Source organism: Camelus dromedarius, chromosome 3 (genome assembly GCF_036321535.1).
Source record: "Camelus dromedarius isolate mCamDro1 chromosome 3, mCamDro1.pat, whole genome shotgun sequence".
NCBI classification, from domain to species: domain Eukaryota; kingdom Metazoa; phylum Chordata; class Mammalia; order Artiodactyla; family Camelidae; genus Camelus; species Camelus dromedarius.
The window spans coordinates 24,041,702-24,063,071 of record NC_087438.1 but is presented as its reverse complement, the minus strand read 5'-3'; the positions used below and the strand labels follow the sequence as shown (position 1 = coordinate 24,063,071).

At 45.7% G+C, this 21,370-nt stretch overlaps 1 protein-coding gene across 5 annotated transcripts in view; it reads right to left on the bottom strand.

The window, feature by feature from the left end:
- The window catches only part of RAI14 (retinoic acid induced 14), a 139,654-nt gene that overhangs the window by 40,370 nt on the left and 77,914 nt on the right, over positions 1 to 21,370 (bottom strand). For 3 of the 5 annotated variants that reach the window (XM_031443789.2, XM_031443788.2, XM_064479937.1), the window contains one exon: positions 15,171 to 15,301. In XM_031443789.2, coding sequence (XP_031299649.1) covers positions 15,171 to 15,301 — 131 coding nt within the window. Of the gene's footprint in view, positions 1 to 15,170; positions 15,302 to 15,432; positions 15,556 to 21,370 lie in introns of those variants that run through there. The other 2 variants (XM_010977616.3, XM_031443805.2) reach the window with 1 other exon arrangement.

Here is a 21,370-nt window from a genome sequence, read left to right as displayed (position 1 = left end):
CTAGACTTAGAGAAAATATAAAGTAAGAAAATAACCATCAAGACATCCAGTTACTTTGGTGACTGTTGATCACTCTGATACTCAGAGTATCCTATCTTATTTAATCATCTATCATCACTATAGAATTTTAGTCAGAAAATCATTTTACTGCTTAGGACAAAACATCTATTACCTGAGTTTGCTCAACCAGTTACCACATAAAAGAAAACCCAAAGGGTCAGTGTACTGTTTCAGCTTTGTCTTATTTTTAAGAAAGCTGTATAAATGTAGAAGAAATAAGGCACAAACCGGACAAGGAGACAACTCTGTCAGCAAGTCCCTAACAAGCCATCTCCTTCCCAGCACAGCGGCACTTTTACAGTCAATCTACTGACCTTGCACATGAACTCAACCAACCACCACCGAACAAGCTGGATCATTTTGTCAGTTCTCCTTCGGCTGCTGGAAGATAAAGGCCCATCTTTTCTTTCTCATCCCCCAGCCCTGCGCCTGGAGGAAACTCTTAATCAGGAGTGGAGTAAATTCCATTCAGCAGAAGGGCAAGGTGGGAAAATTAAATTGTTATTTTTTGTGTGCATATTTAATTTGGATAGCCAGTCATTTTTAAGGCTTTAACATCAGCAAATCTGGTCCTTATTCCAAATTTCCATGATTTTGAAAAATTAAGCAAAACTCCCAACCTTGCATTTTATTAAAGCTTAGAGGAAGGACAAACACACGTAGTCAGATGAGAAAGTGTAACAAGAAGCGAGATACTGGGGAGGCAATACATATAATTTTTTAAGGGCTCAGACTAACCGTGTTTGAATCTGCACTTTGCCACTTACACAACAAAGTACTGAATATAACAAACAAACCAAAAAAAAAAGAGCAGACTCACAGAGAACAAAGTAGTGGTTACCAGCAGGGAGAGGGAAGGGGGAAGGGGCAAAACAGGGGTAAGGAATAAATAAGTGCAAACTATTATTAGGTATAAAAAAACTATAAGGATATATTGGACAACATGGGGAATATAGCCAATATTTTATAATAATTTTAAATGAAACATGACCTTTAAAAATTTTGAATCACTATATTGTACACCTGTAACTTACATAACATTGTACAGCAATTATAATTCAGTTTAAAAAATTAATTAATTAAATGCAATCTTGGGCAAGAGCTCTCTGCATCTCAGTTTCCACATCTGTAAAATGGGCTGTGAGGAATAAATGAGCTATATGTAAAAGCACTTAGCAACATGTGAAGCATGTAGTAAATACCCGAGAAAATTGTTAGAGCCTCACCAACACAAGGCAAGGCACAGTCCCCGACATGCTGCTTAATAAAGGGATTTGTCTCAAGTGTTCAGAAGAGACAGGCTAGCAGAAGTTAGGTCAGAACCACCACTGCTTAAGACATGAAGAAAGAAGGAAAGAAAAGAGGAGGAGGAAAGCAAGAAGAAAGCAAGAAAGTTGACGACAGCCGCAGATGATAAAAAAAACAACAAAAAACCCCCCATCCAACCATCCAGGACCAGCTTTGTCAATTGCTCACACTTGAGCTGCTAACATCCTGGCACCTTTCAAGACGTGATAATCCCCAAAGCAGGGTTTGGCAGCAACAAGTCATTAGCATTTAGCCTCTGAATGTGAAAGAGCAGCAGAGCCAACTTGAATAAGATACTCAAGTGGAAAGTTGGCCTTGGTCGAGTGGGAAAGCAGGATTAGTCACTGACAGGACCTGGGTTTGTAAGTGACAGTGAGTAGGTTTCCTTTCTTATGTAGTGACTGAGAAACGAAGGCATCCTCAGGGCGGCAGTCCAGGTGACCAATGGGTGCTGGCCTGCACTGCAGGTGGGCACCTGTCGGGGGGAGGGGGCTCAGGCTCAGAGAGCAGACAGCGCCCCAGGTCACCACACAAGTAACTGAAGAGCATGGTTGGTGACGTCTAATGGCCTGTGTCCTGGGGAGCTGGTAAAAGAACACACCTCCAGATAAATAGAGTTTGCAGATGGGGGTGAGGTGAGCAGGCAAAGCAGTAGGCTGATTAACCACCCCCCTCGCCCCAAAACATAAAGATTATTTTAACAACGTTAATTCTAGGGCATTGGAACTAACCCAAGTATGGGAAAATTTAGATATTTCTATAGCTGTATTTTTATACACTGTTGTAGCTAAATATATTAATTCACTCTTATTTACTATGATACAGACACTGTTCTAAGCACTGAGAAGCACATGGCGAGTAAAACAAAGCCCTCCTGGATCTTGGCTTTTAGTAAGAAGACTAAAGATGAAACAGTGGTTCTCAACTGGGGGTGTTTTGCCCCACCAAGGGGACAGCTGGCAACATCTGGGGACATTTTTGATTATCCACAAGGTGGAGGTTGAGCAGATTCTACTGGCGTCTAATGTGTAGAGACCAGAGACCGCTAAACATCCTACAATGCACAGGATAGCCCCCCCAACAACAGAAATCCTCTGACGAGTCGACAATGTCAATAATATCAACATGTCAAAACGGCAATAGTGCCCAGGTTGAGAATTTGAGATAAACCATCAAAAACAAATGCACGACATAATTCTATTAAAACAAATTAAAGGCTGAAGAAACAAAGTGAGCAGATTCCAACCTTTTCATTGAGATATATTTTATGGCATGTGAGGTTACCGTTTTCAAATGTGTCTTTAGTATAGTCACAAACTTCTGCAGCCACACATCACTAATTCCAGGACATTTCCATTGATTTAAAAAAATCCTCATCCCCTTTAGTATCCACTCCCCATTCCCATGCCTGCCCTTGGCAATCACTAATTTACTTTCTGTCTCTATGGATTTGCCTATTCTGGACATTTCATCAAGATGGAATCATACATACGTGGTCTTCTGTGTTTGGCTTCTTTTATGTGGCATTTATGTGAACAAGGTTCATCCATGTTGTAGGAGGTACCAGGATATCATTCCTGCCACTGGGTGAACAGATCACATTTCATCTATCCGTTCATTGGTTATGGGCACTGGTTTGTTTCTACTTTTTGGCTATTATGAATAATGCTGCTTAAACATTTGTGGCTGAGTGCTTGTGCGCACACCTGTTTCCAATTCTAGTGGGTACAGACCTGGAAGTGAAATTGCCAAGCACTAATGTAATCATGCTTAATTCTTTAAGGAAATGCTAAATTCCTTCCTAAAGCTGCTGTTCCATTTTACATGCCCAGCAACAACATGAAGGCTCCAACTTGTCCACATCCTAGCCAAGACTTGTTACTGTCTGGCAAATTTTAATTTAAGAGGTGAGAATTTTAATTACACCCACAGAAGAAACATGTAAGTCTTTCTTAATGAACCCTTTGAGGTAGTTATTTCAGTTAATTATAAGCTGAAAGCTCCCCTCAGAGGAATACAAGCGTGAATGCAAAATAAATTCAGAACATCCTTTGGCTTTGTCTCTTTTTGGGCTATTCATCCCAATTAAACAGTGCGCCTTCTCCTTTTAAAGACAAGAAATGTCATTCGAGAGTCTACAGCAATACATTCTAGGAGAGATTCTATGGGCTTGTTTATATCTCCACTTAGACAGGTCAAGAATTCAGTGGAGGAGGGACGGGTATAAAAACCTTTATCCACTCCTCTACCAGGCCCAGTGACAGGGACTCTCTTCACTGCCCAGGGAAACAGCAGGATGGCTGGATTCTAGTGCAGACAAAGAGGCAGCACTTCACCAGCCCAAGTCTCGGATACTCAGAGTGGTCCAGGGTCCAGGAGCCCGTGAGAAAGGCAGGCTCTCAGACTCCCCTCCACATCTGCTGAATCAGAAGCTGTGTTTTACGTTTCCCAGCTGATTCACAAGCATGTTAAAGTTTGAGAAGCACAGCTCTAAACGCAGGACGAGGTGAGAGCCTCACACCGTCATTTTCACAAGGTACCTCTTGTTTCAAAGTTCTTCTGCGAACACAGTCCCCTTAGCCTTGAGAGCAGTCTTGTGGGTGTGTTCCACAAAAAAGGACTCTGCGCTGTTTTAAGTTTCACTATGATGGGAAGTGTTTCTCTTTGCTTATGAAACTCAGCTGGGCCCTTTCACAGAGGGGTAACTAAAAGGCACCCATACAGCAGCCTGAAGATTTACATCAGGCTCCTTTGATCCCTCTGCTGCTGATGGAGATTTGGAATTTCTCTGCTTTTATCGCTTGGAAAGTTCCCAAGGTTTCTGTGATTAAGTTTTGTGGCTCCCAAACTCCCCTCCCCCTTTCTTATTCCCCCTCCTCTTCCCTCCATCCCTCCCCTGCCCTCCTCCTCCCTCTCCTTGTGCCTTGCCCTCCAGCCCCTAAGAAAAGACCAACTCAATGAGGGTCCCCAGATAGTAGCAGGGAAGCAGCCTGAAGGCACAGAGGAAGAACCCGCATAAAGAGAGCGGGGAGCCCGGGAGGCCAGGGTACCACGGCTGGGTTTGCTGCCTTGTTGCTGTTCCATCCTGGCTGGGGTGCTTAACTTCACTTCCCTCACCTCTAAACCAAGTTTGGGCAACTAAAAAACATCCACATCCTTCAAATGCCAGCTTTATCTGCTGAAACACAACGCACCAGATATGTTTCAATTCATTACGTCCCCCAGCCAGCTCTGGGAAGGGTCATTAGTATCATCCCCATGTTACAGCGGAGGAAGCGGAGGCACAGAGAAGTTGAAATAAGCCTGCCCAAAGTCCCAGAACTATTAAGCAGGGGAGCCTGGATTCTGACCGAGGCTTTCTGCCTGCAGAGTTGACCCTTCACCACCGCGCTGAGAAATTGCACCATTTGTTAAAATCACTCTGCAAAGTGTGGAACGCTGTATAATATAAGGTACTGGCTGTGCCGCTTTTTAAGAAATAAAGTTTACACTAAAAGAATGGAAGTATTTGGCCAAAAAGCAAATACAGGCTTCTCACGGGGCAGATTAGGGTTGCCAGTGGTCTCAAGCAGAGAGGAATGCAATCTGAGCAGGAAAGCAAACGGAGCCTACAACAGAGGTTTCATTTCCTACCAAACCGCTCAGCGAAGTTGTGCAAACCTTCCCGAATTCAATGCCTTGGGACAAGGTCAGGATATTACTCAAGGCTGTCAACCCTACGGGCATTTCAACTGCTGCTGTTCAAAAGCCCATGAGTGATGGCCTGGAAAGTTCTCCTATCTTTCGAAGTAATAACAAACACAATTCTTCTGGTTTCTGATTGCCAGCTGAAATATACATAGGGAGGAAATACAAACTCACAAGGCTACTTTAAGAAGCTTGGATTTTTGAGGTGTATTCATTCATAGAAACCTTCACTCAAACCAAACTTTCTTGCACCTTCATGAGCATCCCAGGTCCTGACACCAACAGCCTCGTGGGGTCAGGATGCAACAGGGTGGCTATCAACTCTCCAGTCCCTTCCATCGCCCCTGCAACCAATTTCCACCCCCCCCAAATCAAGCAAGCCACAGAGAGAAGACTGTCCATCAAATCCTACAGGCAGTAGAGTTTTAGAAGGTTCCAGAAGGATAAACTGGCCTAACATCCTCCTTTCACAGATGAAGACACTGAGGCCCAGAGAGGTTAGGAAATGTGTAAAAGATCAGGACTTGAATTCACTGCCCTGACTCTAAGAGTAGTTCCTCCTGGCTAAACCCACCTCTCCCTTCTTTCCTCTTAAAGCCCTTTATTTCCAAGAGAGGGGTCACGATGGACTGAGAGACTCAAATACTTCCTGATAATAACCAGCTTCAGCATTTCCCAAACACCTAACACCGCCTATGCTTTAACTGCATTCCTTTTGTAAGCCTCTTTCTGAAGGAGGGGGAAATGACACTAAATCATATTAAGACAAATCAGGGAAATTAAGTATTTATTATTAGGATTGAATCCAAAATCCTTCCCACGCCCTCCAGACTCTACATGAGGAGGTCCTGGCTCCCGTTCTGACCTCAGCTTCTAGCTCTTCCCGGTTCACTGAGCACATCAGGGACCCTCCCACCTCGGGGCACCTGCCCCGCTGGTCCCTCCACCAGGACAGCAGTTCCAGAAAAGTGCACAGCTCGACCCCTCAATTCCATTCAAGAATCTGCTCACCTAAAGGGCGCTGCTCAGAGAGGACTTTCTTTCCTAGGTTCATTCAAAGTGGCCCCTGGCTTCTTCTTTTTCTTCAGTGCACCTGATGTTACATTAGAGAGGCATGTGGTTATTGTCCGTCTGTCCACTAGACTATACCTTCCATGAGGGCAGAGACCTTGTCTTGCCTACTGCAATTTTCCTAGCACACACAACTGAATTTTTTTTTTTTTTGGATAGTGCAAATCTTTAGTTTTGAATTTGTTCTTTTCACCTGAAGTTTCTATTTTGAGTTTCCATAAACTGAGACATGCCCACCAACTGGCAATAACCAGGCTTTTCTCAGGTTGTAATGTAAGTTCTTAAGAGAGACACTGGGGCCTCTTTGTTATTTATAGGCTTGATTTCGCTTCCCAGCATCATGTCATTCAGTGGTTCTCAAAGTGTGGTCCCCAGACCACCAGCAGCAGCAGCAGCAGAGCTGGTAAGAAATGCAGACTCTTAAGATCCTGCCAAGACTCAGGGAGGGAGCCCAGCACTCTGAGTCTTAACCAGCCTCCTATGTGATTCTGATGCAGGTCCAATTTTTAGGACCACTGGCAGTAGTAGGAAGAAGCATGATCTCTAAGCCAGTATTCTTTGGTTTTGGTTAACTCTGCCATCCCCAAGGATGGGACAGTAAAGTCACTCACATCCACTGGCCTTCATCTGGTCCATACGATCACTGATGCCTGTTCAGCCCTAAACATCTATGATTCCAGCCCAGCCTATCAGTGGTTTCATGGTGCTCATCTGCTGCAACATCTAAATTCTAACGAGGCCACTAAGCTCAAATGAGGCTCAGCCCACACCGAGTATTTCAGTGGAGCAATCCTTAATCCAAGAAGATCTAGATTCCCATGTCAGATTATCACCTGAGGGTAGGGAAGGTATCATTGTCTAGTTCTAGTCAAAAAAGCCTTGAAAAAATAAATTCTACTTTACCAGAAGGGATGAGCTCCCTGGGCCCAGGAGAAACTGCCTCAGGTAGGGTAGTGCCACCTGGCTTTCAGCTATTTCAAAGGCAGCTGCAACAGGGTCTCTGATCACTGCTTCTATTAGGAGCTGAGGTGGCAGTCTGAGAAATGGAAACACTGGTTGCTTTCTCCTGCTCAGCTTTCTAGGTAGATATAATAAAAGATGACCAGCATAAAAGAAAGACTTAAAAACAGGATTACTGTCCTTTAAGTGCCCACAATGTGCTAATGGAATCAGCCGTGCTCCTTCTGGGGACAGAGACCTCCTGGGGATGGGAGGGAGGAGACGCCAAGAAGAAAGATCACATGCTCAGAGCTACGAAGCCCCGTGACATGTACGCTGAGCATCCACTCTTGTCTTTCAGGATGGTTTGGTTTCACAAATGCAGTGTGGATGGAGCACCTGGCGTTATGAGATCTCCATTAGGGCAAATGATTGGTCTCTGATATTTACGACAGACCCCCAGATTCTAGTACCTAGAGCCTAGAACAGCTGAACCTTCCTGACCCACACTTCCCTCTTCACGAACTACTCCAGGGTGACTGACAGCATCAGATGAGAAAGACCTGGAGGAAACACACACAGTCTTTAAAATGGGTGGGAAAATGAACTTTCTGTTGAATGAATAACACACGTGAAAGCCCCTAGCCCAGTGCTGGGCGGGCACTCAACAGAACATGATTAATCACAATTCCTTTCTTATTTAATTGGGTAAGATTGAGCTCTAACTCCTAATAGTCTGAAAAAAGGTATAAGTACATAGGTAACCAAGACCCATGAAATCCTAAGTGGTTAAAGAGAGGCAGTGGTGAGAGCAGGCTCACCCACTTCGGAAATTCGAAAAGGCTTCATTAACTGGACCTTGCGTGACCCTCAAAACTCGGCAGCATGAGAGGTGGTAGTGGCATTTGAGAAGCTGTGAATTTCAGGGATGCGGGAAAGGAAGCAGAATGTTTTGAAGGGACAGACACGTGTTAAGTGATCTAAGGGGCCTCAACCCTTGAACTGTCTGGCTGCTGCCAGCGTGAGAACCTTCCGCCCCAGGTGCCCCCTGTCGTGGGGTTAGGCTGGGTGGAGGTCACTGCCCGCGTGTGCTGACAGCCACGCCCATCCGCCCCTGTCCTCTCTCCGTCACAGTGAGGTCCATTTCCCAGGCTCTCCTGACCTCTGCATGTGGGGGCAGGTCCAGCAGGTCCGGCCGGTGGAGGGCCTGGCCAGAGGCCCAAAGCCAGACTGCTTCAATCCTGAGCAGCAAGAAGCGGTCTGAGTTTCTAAAATCCTTCCTTTGCAATATACTTAAATTAATCAAGCTTTGCAAACAGTTTTAAAATGAAAAAGCCTGTGAGCCCACCAATATTTTTTATCAATGTGGTTCTCTATCCCCAAATCTATTCTCATCAATGTGCACCGCTTCCCTGGTTCCAAGTCTTCCTCCTAAAGCACAGTTTTGCAACACGATCTGTTGAGCTTTAACCTACAACGCTATTTCCCCTTTAAGAAAATGCTTGTGCACAAGCATTACATGTACACATATGTACATGCACATGTGCTAGAAAAAAACCCACCTGGGCTCCATGGGCCTTCCTCGGCCCATATGTAGCCTGTCATGGGGTAAACTCTGCGGGGAAGCTTGCGGCTAAGAAACCTGGGGTCTCACTGTGCAGTGTCCAGTGCCGTGATTCTTGGTTTGGGCTGAATATTCAAATCACCTGGGTGTTTTAAACAGCCCCATGCCCAGACTGCACCCCATACCAATTAAACAGGTATCTCTGAGGGTGACACCCAGCACTTTGCAAAGCTGTCCAGGTGATTCGAAAGGGAGTTAAGTTGCAAACCACTAATCTAGCATCCAGCAGGCCCCTGAACCTGAACTGCTATGATGAGCTCTGGAGGAAGGAAAGGAAACAACGACCAGTGTCGTTTCTTCTTCTCAGTTTGGGATGGCCTCCATCCACACTGTTACGAACACCCACTCTGTCCTCTGCTGCCCGTTCCCCACCCAAATCCTCCCCTCCATTCTTTCAGGCCCAGCTGACAGAACACCTCAAGCAGGAAGCATTCCTTTGCTACTCCAGTGCTTTCCCATCTCTTCCCACCTTGAACCCCTTACAGTTAGTACTTTATGATTTAACAATTGTTCTCCAGTACTTCCACTGGTCTTGTCTTCTTGGCCAGATGCTATGCATCTTGTAGGTGAGGACCATATCTTCTTCTTTTATATGTGCTTACGATAGAGTTTGGAACATTTTAGACACAAGGAGTACCTCCTGACTAGAAGCAAACATTTGGGTACATTTACAAGGTAGGAACAGATGTGACATCACCTTCAAAAATCTACCTGACCAGTGGGGAAGGGTATAGCTCCACGGTAGAGTGCATGCCTAGCATGCATGAGGTCCTGGGTTCAATCTCCCTTACCTCCATTAAATAAAATAAAGAAATAAATAGATAGATAAAGCTGATTACCTCCCCTTCTCCAAACAAAACAAAAAAAACCCTGCCTGACCAAAAGCAGAACAGATACGCATTACAGCAATTATATTCTTCAATTTATCCCTCCACCAAACTAACAGGCTTTAGACAAGACATAGGGAGATTTTGCCTGGAAGGGGATTTTGCTGGCAAGAAGGCTGTAATTATGCATAAAGCATATAGCAGTTTTAGGTAAATGAGTTTGGCAGCCAAGCGTGAGAGGAACTGGAGGAAGGCAGCCAGGTGGTATGATTTGATTTCCAAGAGTGAACCTCTTTGTCCCTATTCCGAGAAAACAGGAAGAGACAGGATGCAACAAGCCACCAGGCAGGGAAGCCCCTTCTCACACTGACTCGCAGAATTCAAGGACCACCGCCACCATCTTATATGTAAGCTCCACTGAGTCATCTAAAAATACTCGCACAAGTTCTTCTTTTCAAAGCCAAAAAGATCAGGTTTCCGAAACGTGGGTTATGGATGCAGACAATATACACATACATCCACACATGCCTGGGTGGTATTTCTTCAAATACGAAAGCCCCAGCCGTGATTTTATTTAGTCTGGTTGTTCCTAAAACAAACACACATAACTTTAATTAAATGCACATCCAACCGTAGGGGAAACCATCTTGAAACAATTAGACTGTTCCATGGTGAGAGGTTTCGGGGCAGCAGCACCCTCCCTCTTCCTCACCTCCATCTCGGAAAGAGAACAGATGGGCTGAGGGAGGCCAGGCTTGACTCCGTAAACACAGCCCGCAGCTAGAACTCTCTGCCCTGCTCTATTTCGTTCTCTTGTGACCCTAGACGCCACCCTTCTTTTACCCTTTCCTAAATGAATTCCAGTCATTCCATTGCTTTTACTTTTTTAACCCTTCTTTGATCAGCTTTAGAGGGAGGAGATTTTCCGACAAGGTTCTTATCTCTCCCTGAAGGAATCATTCCCAGGAGAAACTGAAAAGCCTGTAGAACTACCAAACCACCCATCTGGTTATTGACCTTGGGTTATGGAGGCTCTGGAGAATGTCTGCCGAGATGGCTGCCTCATTCTTGGGATGTTCTGGGTTGTCTGGTTCTCTAGGTAAGAAGGCTGAGTATTTCTCTACTTAAATTGCACGAGAAGCTAGGAGAGACAAGTGTTGTGACGTTCACCAGGATAGCCTTTCCCCCCTTGAACCTCAAGTTAATCCACCCCTAACTCCTCTCCCCACGAGGCATTACCAGCAACGGGAGTGTGCCTTCCCCATGGGCACCGCGCTGAGAGGTCACTTTCAGATACCCGCCAAATGCCCCCTGATGCCTGGAACAGGGGGAGAGACCAACAAAGCCACCAAAATCAGAGGCCCCCGTCCTCGGGGAGCTTCTGTGTTGTGAAGGACTCAAGTCTTTCAGAAGACAAAGATCCCCCTTAAGCTGTAGAGATGTCTCTGTGTTGTAACAACATCAAGTTCTAAGTCAAGATTCTAGTATTTCAAAGAGAAGCGAAATTAAAAAAGAAAGGATTGAGAATATCAGGGAGGAAGGCATTCTGGACCACAGAACCTGGGGCAAACATTTGGATGGTCTTATGGGGGAGGGGGGGCAGACAGTGCAACCTCCAGCAGAAGGGAGTGTGACTTACAGTTAGCTAAGTAAGGGCTGGGCCACTGAGAGGCCCCTGAAAGCCAAAATCAGGACTCCAGGCTGTCAGGCAGTAGGAAAACACTGTGCATCACTGAGCACAATGACAAAAGTGGGTTATCATAAAAGCTCGCTGGAAAAGAGGCCTCCAGATTAATTCTGATATGGAGGTGCATATAAATCAAAGGGTAAACCCTAATGAGCAGGGCAGAGAATGAGACCAAGTGCTCCCAAGGACTTTTCAAGTGTGTGATCTTGTGTTACCCTTTGGAGATAAATGCAAAACATTACCTACACCCCCATGAACAAATGCGGACCCTGCAAGCTCCACGGGGCTGGAGGCACCAAGAGCTCCAGCAGGAGGGACACCCTGCACTGGTCTGTTATGAATTCAGAATTGCTCCTTGGAAGTTCCCCATTCACATGCTCCCAAACCAAATGCACGTGGAAGGAGCAGGAACAAGAACAGCCAAGTGTCCACAGCTCGAGGGAGACACATACACACTCAGGCAGAAAGGCACAAATCAGGCTCACCCAAATCCAGAAGTGCAGACTTCCAAGGTAGGCAGGCTGACGCCAAGGGACCAGTGCTGCTTGGGGCTCACTGTTACAACAGAAACACCTGGTCTTACAGAATTACGTAGTACCAAGGGGACAGGAGAGACAGTTTCCAACCCCACAGCGCCCCACCTCAATTTCAAGACAAAGACCATTAGATTTGAAGGCATATACAAAGCCAGACACATTTAATTCTATGGTGCCTCTGACAATTAAATTCTTAGAGTGATCAGTTAATAACTTCAGACATCAACAAGAATAGTCCAGGCAGCAAAGTTAAATGTCAGCAGATGATTCCTTACGGAAAATCTTGCACTGAAAGAAGAATTACCTCCTCTCTTCCTTTCCCATATAGTTCCTCCAACTTTCTACCTAAGAGTCACTGAAGGGAAAGACGGTAGACTTGCGAGCGCAGAGGTAGAGGTGTTAGAAATGGTTCTAGAGATAATTCAGGGAGAGCTGTATATCATGTGAGTCTTAGTTTTATCATCTTCCAAATGGAGGGAATGGGTTGTTTTTGTTTTTTTATTAATAGCTGCTGGGTGCATTTCTACAGGATAGAATGATTCAGGCTACAGTAAGGATGAACCTGCAAAATGTTACACTAAGTGAAAGAAGCCAGAGACAAAGAGCCCCAGATAGTATGATTCTATGCACATGGAACATCCAGAACAGGCAAATTCAGAGACAGAAAGCAGATTAGCGACTGCCAGGGAGAGTGGGAGGGGAAGGTGAGGAGTGTCTCTTTTTAAAGGGTACGGGTTTCCTCTTGGGGACGATGAAAAATTTCTGGAAGGAGATGACGACAATGGTTGCACAACATCGTCAATGTACTTACTGCCACTGAAATGTACATGTTAAAATGGTTCAAATGGTCAATTGTATATATGTATTTTACAATTAAAAAAGAGAGACTAGAAAGTAACAATCTGGCCTTCTATTCCATACGTAATAAATGTCTTATTAACGAAAGGCACAAAAGGATGAAGGTGATCACAACTATGGCGAAGTTGCTCACCTAAATTTTCTGTCTTCTGAGTGAGTACTGTCTTGGACAAAATAATCACCAACAGTTCCCTCCCCTTTCCCTGGGTTGGCTCAACAAAGGTGTCTTGTCCAGACACCTGCAAAGCCAGACTGGGAAGAAGAGGAGCCAGGAAAGCTGCAGAGTGGGTCACGAAGTAATGCAAAAGCACAGTGTCTACCACCAGAAATCTCAAGACAGGCTCAGAAGCATGACCTCGGCCAGCAGAGCTCAGACAGCACTGACTCCCAGTGTGGCATCATGGGAAAAGGTTAACCGACTCATTCAACAAATATTTATTGAATATCTACTACAAACTGAGCCGCTGGCTAAGAGGATATAATCATAGCAGCGAACTACAAGGTCACGGTCCCTTCCATCAAGGAAATTACCATCTAGAGTGCAAGAGAGATAAGAAATGAAACTTGCATAAGGCTGAGTGGGCCACTGACGCCACAAAATATGAGCCAACGACCAAAGCCCGCCTACTATGGGGTGTCCCGGCTACCGAGCCAGAGCTCACGGGGATGTGGCTCTGGGCCCCGCACCTAAGAGACAGGCTTCTGCAAAGGAGGAAGTCCACCCGAGGCTGTGAGGTGGAGCTTAACCTGGGGTAACTGGCAGAGAGGGCAAGCCCTGCTCCTAGAGAACCAGACTCTGACGTGGGAAGGCTTCCCTCTTCTCTGTGTACCAGTCAGCCTAGTCCCCATAAAACTCAGCCCCTTAAGCTGTCCTGTGGCTCCCAAGACAACAGGGTTGGTGTCTGTGCCATGGGAGCCTGTGGGTGCTCGGAAGAGAGTTTAACTGGCAAAATATGCTAAAATGTGACACTCTTCTGATAATTGCCTTTTATGCCTGATACCTATCCTTCAATCTCGAGTCCAGCTAGTTTCTAGAGGATGGTTCTCTCTGGTTGAACCTACATAGCATACTTCGGAAAAATAATGATTCCTGGGCCTCTGCCGAGATCAAATGATCCAGAACATCTGGAGTGGGCATAGCGTCAGCATTTTTTCAAAGCACTCCAGGAGAGGCTCATGCAGGAGCTGCCAGGGCTGAGAACCACTAACCCAGGACAAGGAGGGAAGGGCAGGGGGTTGGCTTTATAAGGATGCCTACTGTGGGCTGGGTACCGTGCTAGCTGTTTACATACGGGATCTATAGCAGTAGGTGCCCCTCCCTCATCGCCCTGGATGTGTTCTGGCCAGGAGCATTATGGCCCCTATGAATAGCACTCAACTTTGGAGGGACAGGAGATTAGGAATAGATACCCCGAGCCCCTGACCCCTTAGGCGGGCTAGTGCTGAGGCATACTTTAAACCTGGGGTAGTAAACTTGTCCTGTGAGCAAACTAGTTAATACATTAGGCTTTGTGGGTCAGTCCCCGTCTTACTACTCAAATCTACCTCTGTGGTGCAGAAGCAGTCAGGGACATTACTAAATGAATAGGTGTGGCCGAATTCCAATAAAACTTTATTTACAAAGATAGACAGTGGGCCATAGGTGGCCATCCCTGGTCTAAGGCTAAACAGACTTCCCAGAGGTCCTCAGTGGGAATGAGTCTCTGTCGCCCATAGCAGTAACCTGCCAATACCATGCTACGTAGGGTTCATTCTCTTACTGTGCACTTCCTGGGATCGTGGGCTATAAAAAACTACTGGCACCCAAATCCTCAACTCACAGCCTGCTTCTGGGGGCACTCAACCAATGTCAGGATCTCATTTTAGTCTCATAACTACCCTAGTAGTTGAATTCTGTCATCTCCACTGCACAGTGAAGAAACTGAGATTCAAGGACTACACAGCTCCTAAGTGACAGAGTCCAGATTAGAAGTCTAAAGTCAGATGTCTCTCTACAATAGGACCAGAGTATCCTTACATGGACACAAACAGGCACACACACACACACAAATACTTAAATATATAGTTTTCACCACGGCTGGCAAGAGTACCACATATGGCAAATCATAAAGCAAAATTCATACTACTTATGTGATTACAGATCTATGTTAAGAAAGGGGTTTTAAAAGGAATAATACTATAAACAATAAGGTTTGAGAGTTATGGAAAAAATTACTTTCTCTTTTATGCTGTTTCTAATCCGGGATAGAATTCATTTCCCGCCTCTCAATGAAGGGGTTGCAAGCCTGCTGCTACCTCTTCTCCAGCCAAATCTTTGGTCGTACCTGGGAGCAAATGGTGCCATTCAAGGTAACGCCCAAATGTGTAATTTGGAACTGGAAGAGGAAGGATCTAGATTAAAATATCCTCTTATGTATTTTAACATGGCTGGGGTGGGGGGACAAGTAGGCAGGCAGTAACTTCACAAAGTCCCCAGAGAGGCGCTTGCAAAGTTCCCCTCGGGATGCTGAGAACTGCAGAGAGCACGGTGAGAACCCAGAACTGGCAGTGAGAAGCCAGTCTCTTTTGCTTACGCGGTCTTGCCCTCGCTGTCCTGCTTGGTGGCACTGGTCCCCTTCTTGCCCAGCAGTGAGGCCACCTTCTCGGCATCTCCGTTCTCCACGGCCTGCAGCAGCCGGTCATCATTCTTGTTCCACTCGTTGGTCTGCAGAGCAAAGGGGAGATGCAGAGCTAGTGAGTGACAGTGGCCTCAGCCACCAACCAGCAGGACCATGGTCCTCCCATTCCCCCCGCCCCCATCAGAACCTGCCCCCAAATGGGCAACTTTAAAGATACCTTTCCTTTCACCATGGAGACACCCAAAGAGACTGGTTTCCCAAAAGAAAACATCCACAGGTCAATCAAATAGCAGCCGGTCATGGAACTCTGAAATAGAGCCACTTCTTTTAACTGAAATGGGGAAGATGAAGCAACTTAAAAAGACCAAGAGGTCAGTTTACACATTAGCTTATTTCCAGCTAAACCTGATGGCTGGCTCCCCGGAACACTGACCTTTGACCTGGTCCATAGCTCACTGGGCTCATGATGTTACAGAACCAACCAGCCACCAGCCTAAGGTTACCTGCATGTTTACACACGTGCAATTCTCCACCTGCTTTTGTTGCCGCTTCCTCTGGCCTGTTTACTGGACTCGGATTTTTGAACTGGACACTGATTTTATGTAGTTGTCTAGGCTTCTGACTCAACAGAGTGTCGCCAGAAACCAAATTTCCTCCTGAACAAGCTATTACACATCAAGTGGCCCTGAGCAAATCGTCCCCCACCATGACCCTCCGCCCCAACAGAGTAACTCTGCAAGCCATAGTAACAGGAAAGCTTTCAGAGGCACAAAAACTAGTTTCTACTCTCACGAAGGAAAGAGAGGCTCTCAATAGAGGAGCAGAAAGAGGCTTGAGTACTAAGAAGTGTCCAATGTGAAGAGGCAGCAGTGAGCCACGACGATTTTAGAGCAGAGGGGAGAATAAAATCAGTGATGGCAGAGGAGTCATCGGGAGGTGTCTCCTGCATGTGGGGTCGATGGAGGGAGAAAAGATGCTGGGGCCCATCAGAGCCCTGGGAGACTGCAGGCCCCGCCTGCCCTCCAGACACATCCCAACCCCTTGCTAAGCCTCCTCTCTGGCCCCTCCAGCAGTGGACACCCCCCCCCCCCCGCCGAAGGAGAATCTTCCTCCCTCCCCAACACTTTCTACAGACAGGTCTCCAGGGATGGCTGCTTCCTTGTGATCCCAAAGATAAGGATCTCCAGGCAATTCATATGCAAGGCTTCTCCATGGACCACTTCCGGGAAGATGCAGAGGGGAGGCTGTAGACTTAAAAGCTAACAGGAGGGACTCTTTTACAGAATGACAGTCTTCCATGGGTGCAGGGGTGTGTTCCCATCCCTCTGCACTGGTGGAACTGGGAAACCCCACAGGACTTTGCCCTCTCATAGAGCAAGGAGACGGGGGCACCAGACGTCCCCAGCACCCCTCCAACCCTGGCTTAGAGGCTTTAGAGAAAGCCACAGGCCACGGAGGAGTAAAACACCTGTACTCAGGGCTCAAGTAAGGACTTTGCTTCTCTGAGAGTCTCAGGACTGGACCTCTCCCATTTCTTAGGACCCCCTTCGTCCCCCATGGCCATCACTGAGTACAAGCACTCAGTAAAAATGAGGCAGGTTTCAATGAAAATCAGAAGTCTGTACTCTAGGCTACAGGAAGCCCAGAACCCCAGACAGACACTTACATGCTACAGACCTTATGTCACCCAAAACCTCTCTGTGCTGCCGATTCCCAAGGCTTTGAACGGGATGACCATTGCAATTCTTCTAAACCTTAAAAGGTTTAATCTATAAAATGCCCTAAACCAAACTCTGCTAGGAATTACTCTAAAACAGTATTGTCTGCAATCATGGAAAAGTTCTGTATCTGCACTGTCCAAAACTGGTCACCAGGCCACTAGTTGTCAACCGGGGGCAAAACTACGCCTCAGGAGACATTCGGCCATCTCTACTGACATTTCTGACGGTCATGACCAGCGAGTGCTAATGACATCTAGCAGGTAGAGGCCGGGGTGCTACTAAAGTCTACAATGCGTAAGACAGGCTCCTCCCTTCAACAAAGAATTATCTGGCCCCAAATACTAATCACAGATTAGACACGTGTGGCCACTGAGCGCTGGAAATGTGGCTAGTGTGACTTAGGAACTGAATTAACAAAACTAATTAATTATTAATTTATTTAACTGAAATATAGTCAGTTACAATGTGTCAATTTCTGGTGTATAGCACCATGTCCCAGTCATGCATATACATGCATATATTTGTTTTCATATTTTTTCATTAAAGGTTATTACAAGATATTAAATACAGTTCTCTGTGCTATACAGAAGAAATTTGTTTTTTTAATCTATTTTTATATGAATTAATTTTAATTTTAGACTTCAAAGGCCAGCAGCTAGTGGCTGTCATACAGAACAGTGCAGTTCTACATTAAGGGTCTCAAAATATTTACCAAAGAAAGAATGTGTCTGGGCCAAATCATCCACAATTTTCCTACAACAATCAATCTACTCATAAAGACGACATTAGGTTTTACCTTCAATTATAAATCAAGCCTCCTATAGAAGGGGACTGAAATAAATATACTACCCAAGGCACAAGCATTTGTTAGTGGAACAGCAAGCTTCGCTTAATAACAAAATGTCGCACACACCAAGAAACAGACTGCAGCTTATTTCCCCCAGGCTGCATTTTACAAGCCACAACAAAACAAAAAAGGTTACTGAAGCACATTTAGGACCAGTTATTCCTAGCAAATTATCCCTAATGCTGCATTATTAGCATTGCCTTTTAAAATCCTCCCCTAACTTAAACTAACCAAATTAAAACTGGATTGGGAAGATCAAAAGGGTATTAAATCTCCAAAGACAGGATTCAAAGTACTTAAGCAAAGAAAGGCCACATGAAAGGATTTTCCTTCTCAGTGCTGTTAAGGCACTCAACTCGGGTAGAGAAAAATCTGATTGTAGGGGCTCCTAAAATTGGTTACATGTGTATCCTTAGGGAGTTCAGTTTCCATAGGACACAGGAAGAATGATGTCCCCCAACCCCCACCCCCTGTACTCTTCAGAAGACAAGGTCAACAAACACATCCCTTGAGGTCTAAAATTCCCTTTTAGTCATGTTATCAAACTCAAATCCTGTGCCCAACACAGAATGAGGCCAAACAAGCCGAAACATCAAAATATTGGAGTTTAGAGCAGAGAAAGGTTTATTGCAGGGCCAAGCAAGGAGACTGGGCAGCTCATGCTCAAAAGCCCTGAACTCCCAATGGCTTTCAGGGAAGTTTTTATAGGTTAACATTTGGGGTTAGAGCTGCAGGGGGGCATGACTTTCCTCTGATTTGTTGGTGGGGAGGTAACAGGGGGGTGCTCCAGGAAACTCAATCATCAACCTTCTAGTTCCCACCAGTCTGGGTTCTCAGCAGGTGATCACAGTCCTCCACGTGGGTGGGTGGGGGGCCTTAGTTCCTGCAGAACAACTCAAAGACACATATCAGACTGCTCTGTATGTCCCTTGAGGAGGAACTAAGACTGTTTTATTGCTGAACTATTTCTTGACTGCTTTTCCTTCGTTTCTGCATTCCCTCACTTCCTTAATTAGTAACTGCTTGAGTCTGCTCTTTGGGACTCAGGAAAGGTCTAGGAGACTGTGAATGAAAAATACTGCCAGCCATATGAGTAAACAGAGGATGCTGTAGCCAGCAAGTCATCAGCCGCTACCACCACCCTGGACAGTGAGAGGAGGGAACTCAGGATGCGAACAGGCAGGCAGCCCACCTCTGCTGCCACCCACAATGGTGTCCCCTGAGGGGACTCAGGATGTGAAAGAACAGGATACTGGCCCTAGACAGCTAGGTGCATATCAAATAATTTCAATGAGCCCATACCATTGTGCCTTCCCATACACAGAAAAGCACTAAATTCCTTAACTCAGATATTTTATCTTATTATTCTTTAAATAAACAGTAATCTTTTGATGTTCTGACTACCTGTTTTTTGTTACAAAAACTATATATCCAGGCTCCTCCCTTGTCTGGGTGGAACAGTCTCTCAGAGGGATCTGAGAGGCTGCCTCCAGGGTTCGAGTCCTCAGAAGGTCCGCTGAATAAAACTTAACTCTCAATGTATAGGTTGTTCATTTTATTGTGCAACGAGACAAGCCTTTTTCTACAAACAGGAACAGTGACCTTGTGGAAGGGCTTTGGTACACGGGAGGGCCCACAGGGTCCTGCTCGGTTTCAATCTCTGGTCTTTAATAGTCCCTGATCCTCAGGGGAACAGCGGTGGGACAAGAAAGAGGATAAAGTTTTGGATAGAGAAGTTAATCATAAACTCAGCAGAGGACCTCGGTTTTAGGGGGACTCAATTTCATCTAGAGTCTCTCCAGAGCGCAGGCCAGAAGTTACTTTTCTCTTAGAGCAGATGAGGCAAAGAGAACATGGCTGCCTCCACACAAATATTTAGTAAAGAAAGTAAATTTACTCAAGTAATAGATGTATTAAGCCCAAATCTGTCCATGGAGATATTCTCTATGTCTTCTCCTAGATAGCTCTTCTATCCAGCACTGCATTCGATACCAAAAGTGCTATGGCCAGTCACAAAGTGAGACAAGACATGCATTTAATAAACACTTTTAATGTCATGGCTCTTGGGAATCCAGAAGCAGATTCCTCTCCCCTAAGCTCCATCTTTCTGCTGAGTGGTACCAAATTGAAATCAAGCGTCAGAAGGAATTGCTTAAAAAGTTATCTTGGTCAATCTACTGTCTAAAGGTAGCGCTGGTCAGTGAAATAGGTTGTGTTGTTGTGATACATGTATCTGGTCTTTGTCCCAGGTTCCTGGCACAAAAGCTCCTAAACCCATGGAATGCCCTGAATGACAGGGGTGAGAAGGATCCTTTGTTATAATAAGCCCCTTTCAACCTTACCTGAGTTTAGGTTAATGAGGAGATGACTAGTGGCTGGAAGGTTGCCAGAGGAACCAACCACGTGATTAGAGGGTATGAACTCTCAGCTCCCCCCCATCTTCAGGGGGAAAGTGGGGCCAGAGACTGAGCCAATCCCCAATGGCCAATGATTTAATGAATCACCCCTATGTAATGGAACCTGCATAAAAACGCCTAGAGCACATGGTTCTAAGAATACATCAAGCTTCTAGGAGGGTGGTGTTGCTAGAGAGGGCATGAAAGCTTTACACTCACACTCGTGTGAACACACACACACCCCATGCCTTGCCCTATGCATTTCTTATTTGAAACTGGCTTCTGAAGTAGGGGCAATCTTGTGGCACTGAGACCTTAACCTGTGGGGTCTGATGCTAACTAACTCCAGGATGTTAGTGTCAAAACTGAATTACTGGACACTGAATTTTTGTTGTGAGAGTTGGATTATTGGTTGTTGGTATGAAGGAAACCACCCCACATCTGGTGTCAGAAGGGTTTTGTGTCAGAAGTAGATCACACAATGGGTAAAGTATGAGATTTCGCCATAACATTCCAAAGTAATTCACTTATACTCCGGAATCGAGGAAGGCTGCTGGAGACCACCATCACACCAACATACCCTCTCACCTCTTCCCATGGGAACCCCCTCCTCTTATTGGCACTCCCTTCACGTGTGGGGCAGGCTCAGCTCTACCACCACCCTGGGCTCCTGAGCCCCTTAGAACAGTGCTTTCAACCTATTAGAGGGTTAATCCAACATTGAAAAATAAAATAAAATAGAAAAAAAATTAAGCATCAGATGTATAATATTTAATAAGGTTATACAAGCTATGAAACTTTGGTTTGTGTGTACTGGCTGGTGATATGAAATACATTTCTTACTGGGGAATCACAATAAAAAACGATGGACACCACTGCTTCAGAATGCCATTATCCCACCTGCCTTGGGAAAGGTTGCCTTCTAAAGCCCGGCTCAAGCCCTGCAGGCTCTTCAAGCCTTTCCTGGTGACCTCCCCTCCCCTCCATCGGTCCCGGAGGGCCCGCCCACTCATCTCCACTGAAGCCCACAGTCTAGACTTGATGAAATGCCACGTCCCAGCGTTTGTTCGTCAGCTCAGTGTGTGCTCCTTTTGTCTCCCTGTCTTCAGCTCCTCAAGGCACTGCCAACAGCCTTTATTTCTTACTCCTGTGGTGCCTAGTAAATGCTCACTGTCTGCTGATTTAGCAGAA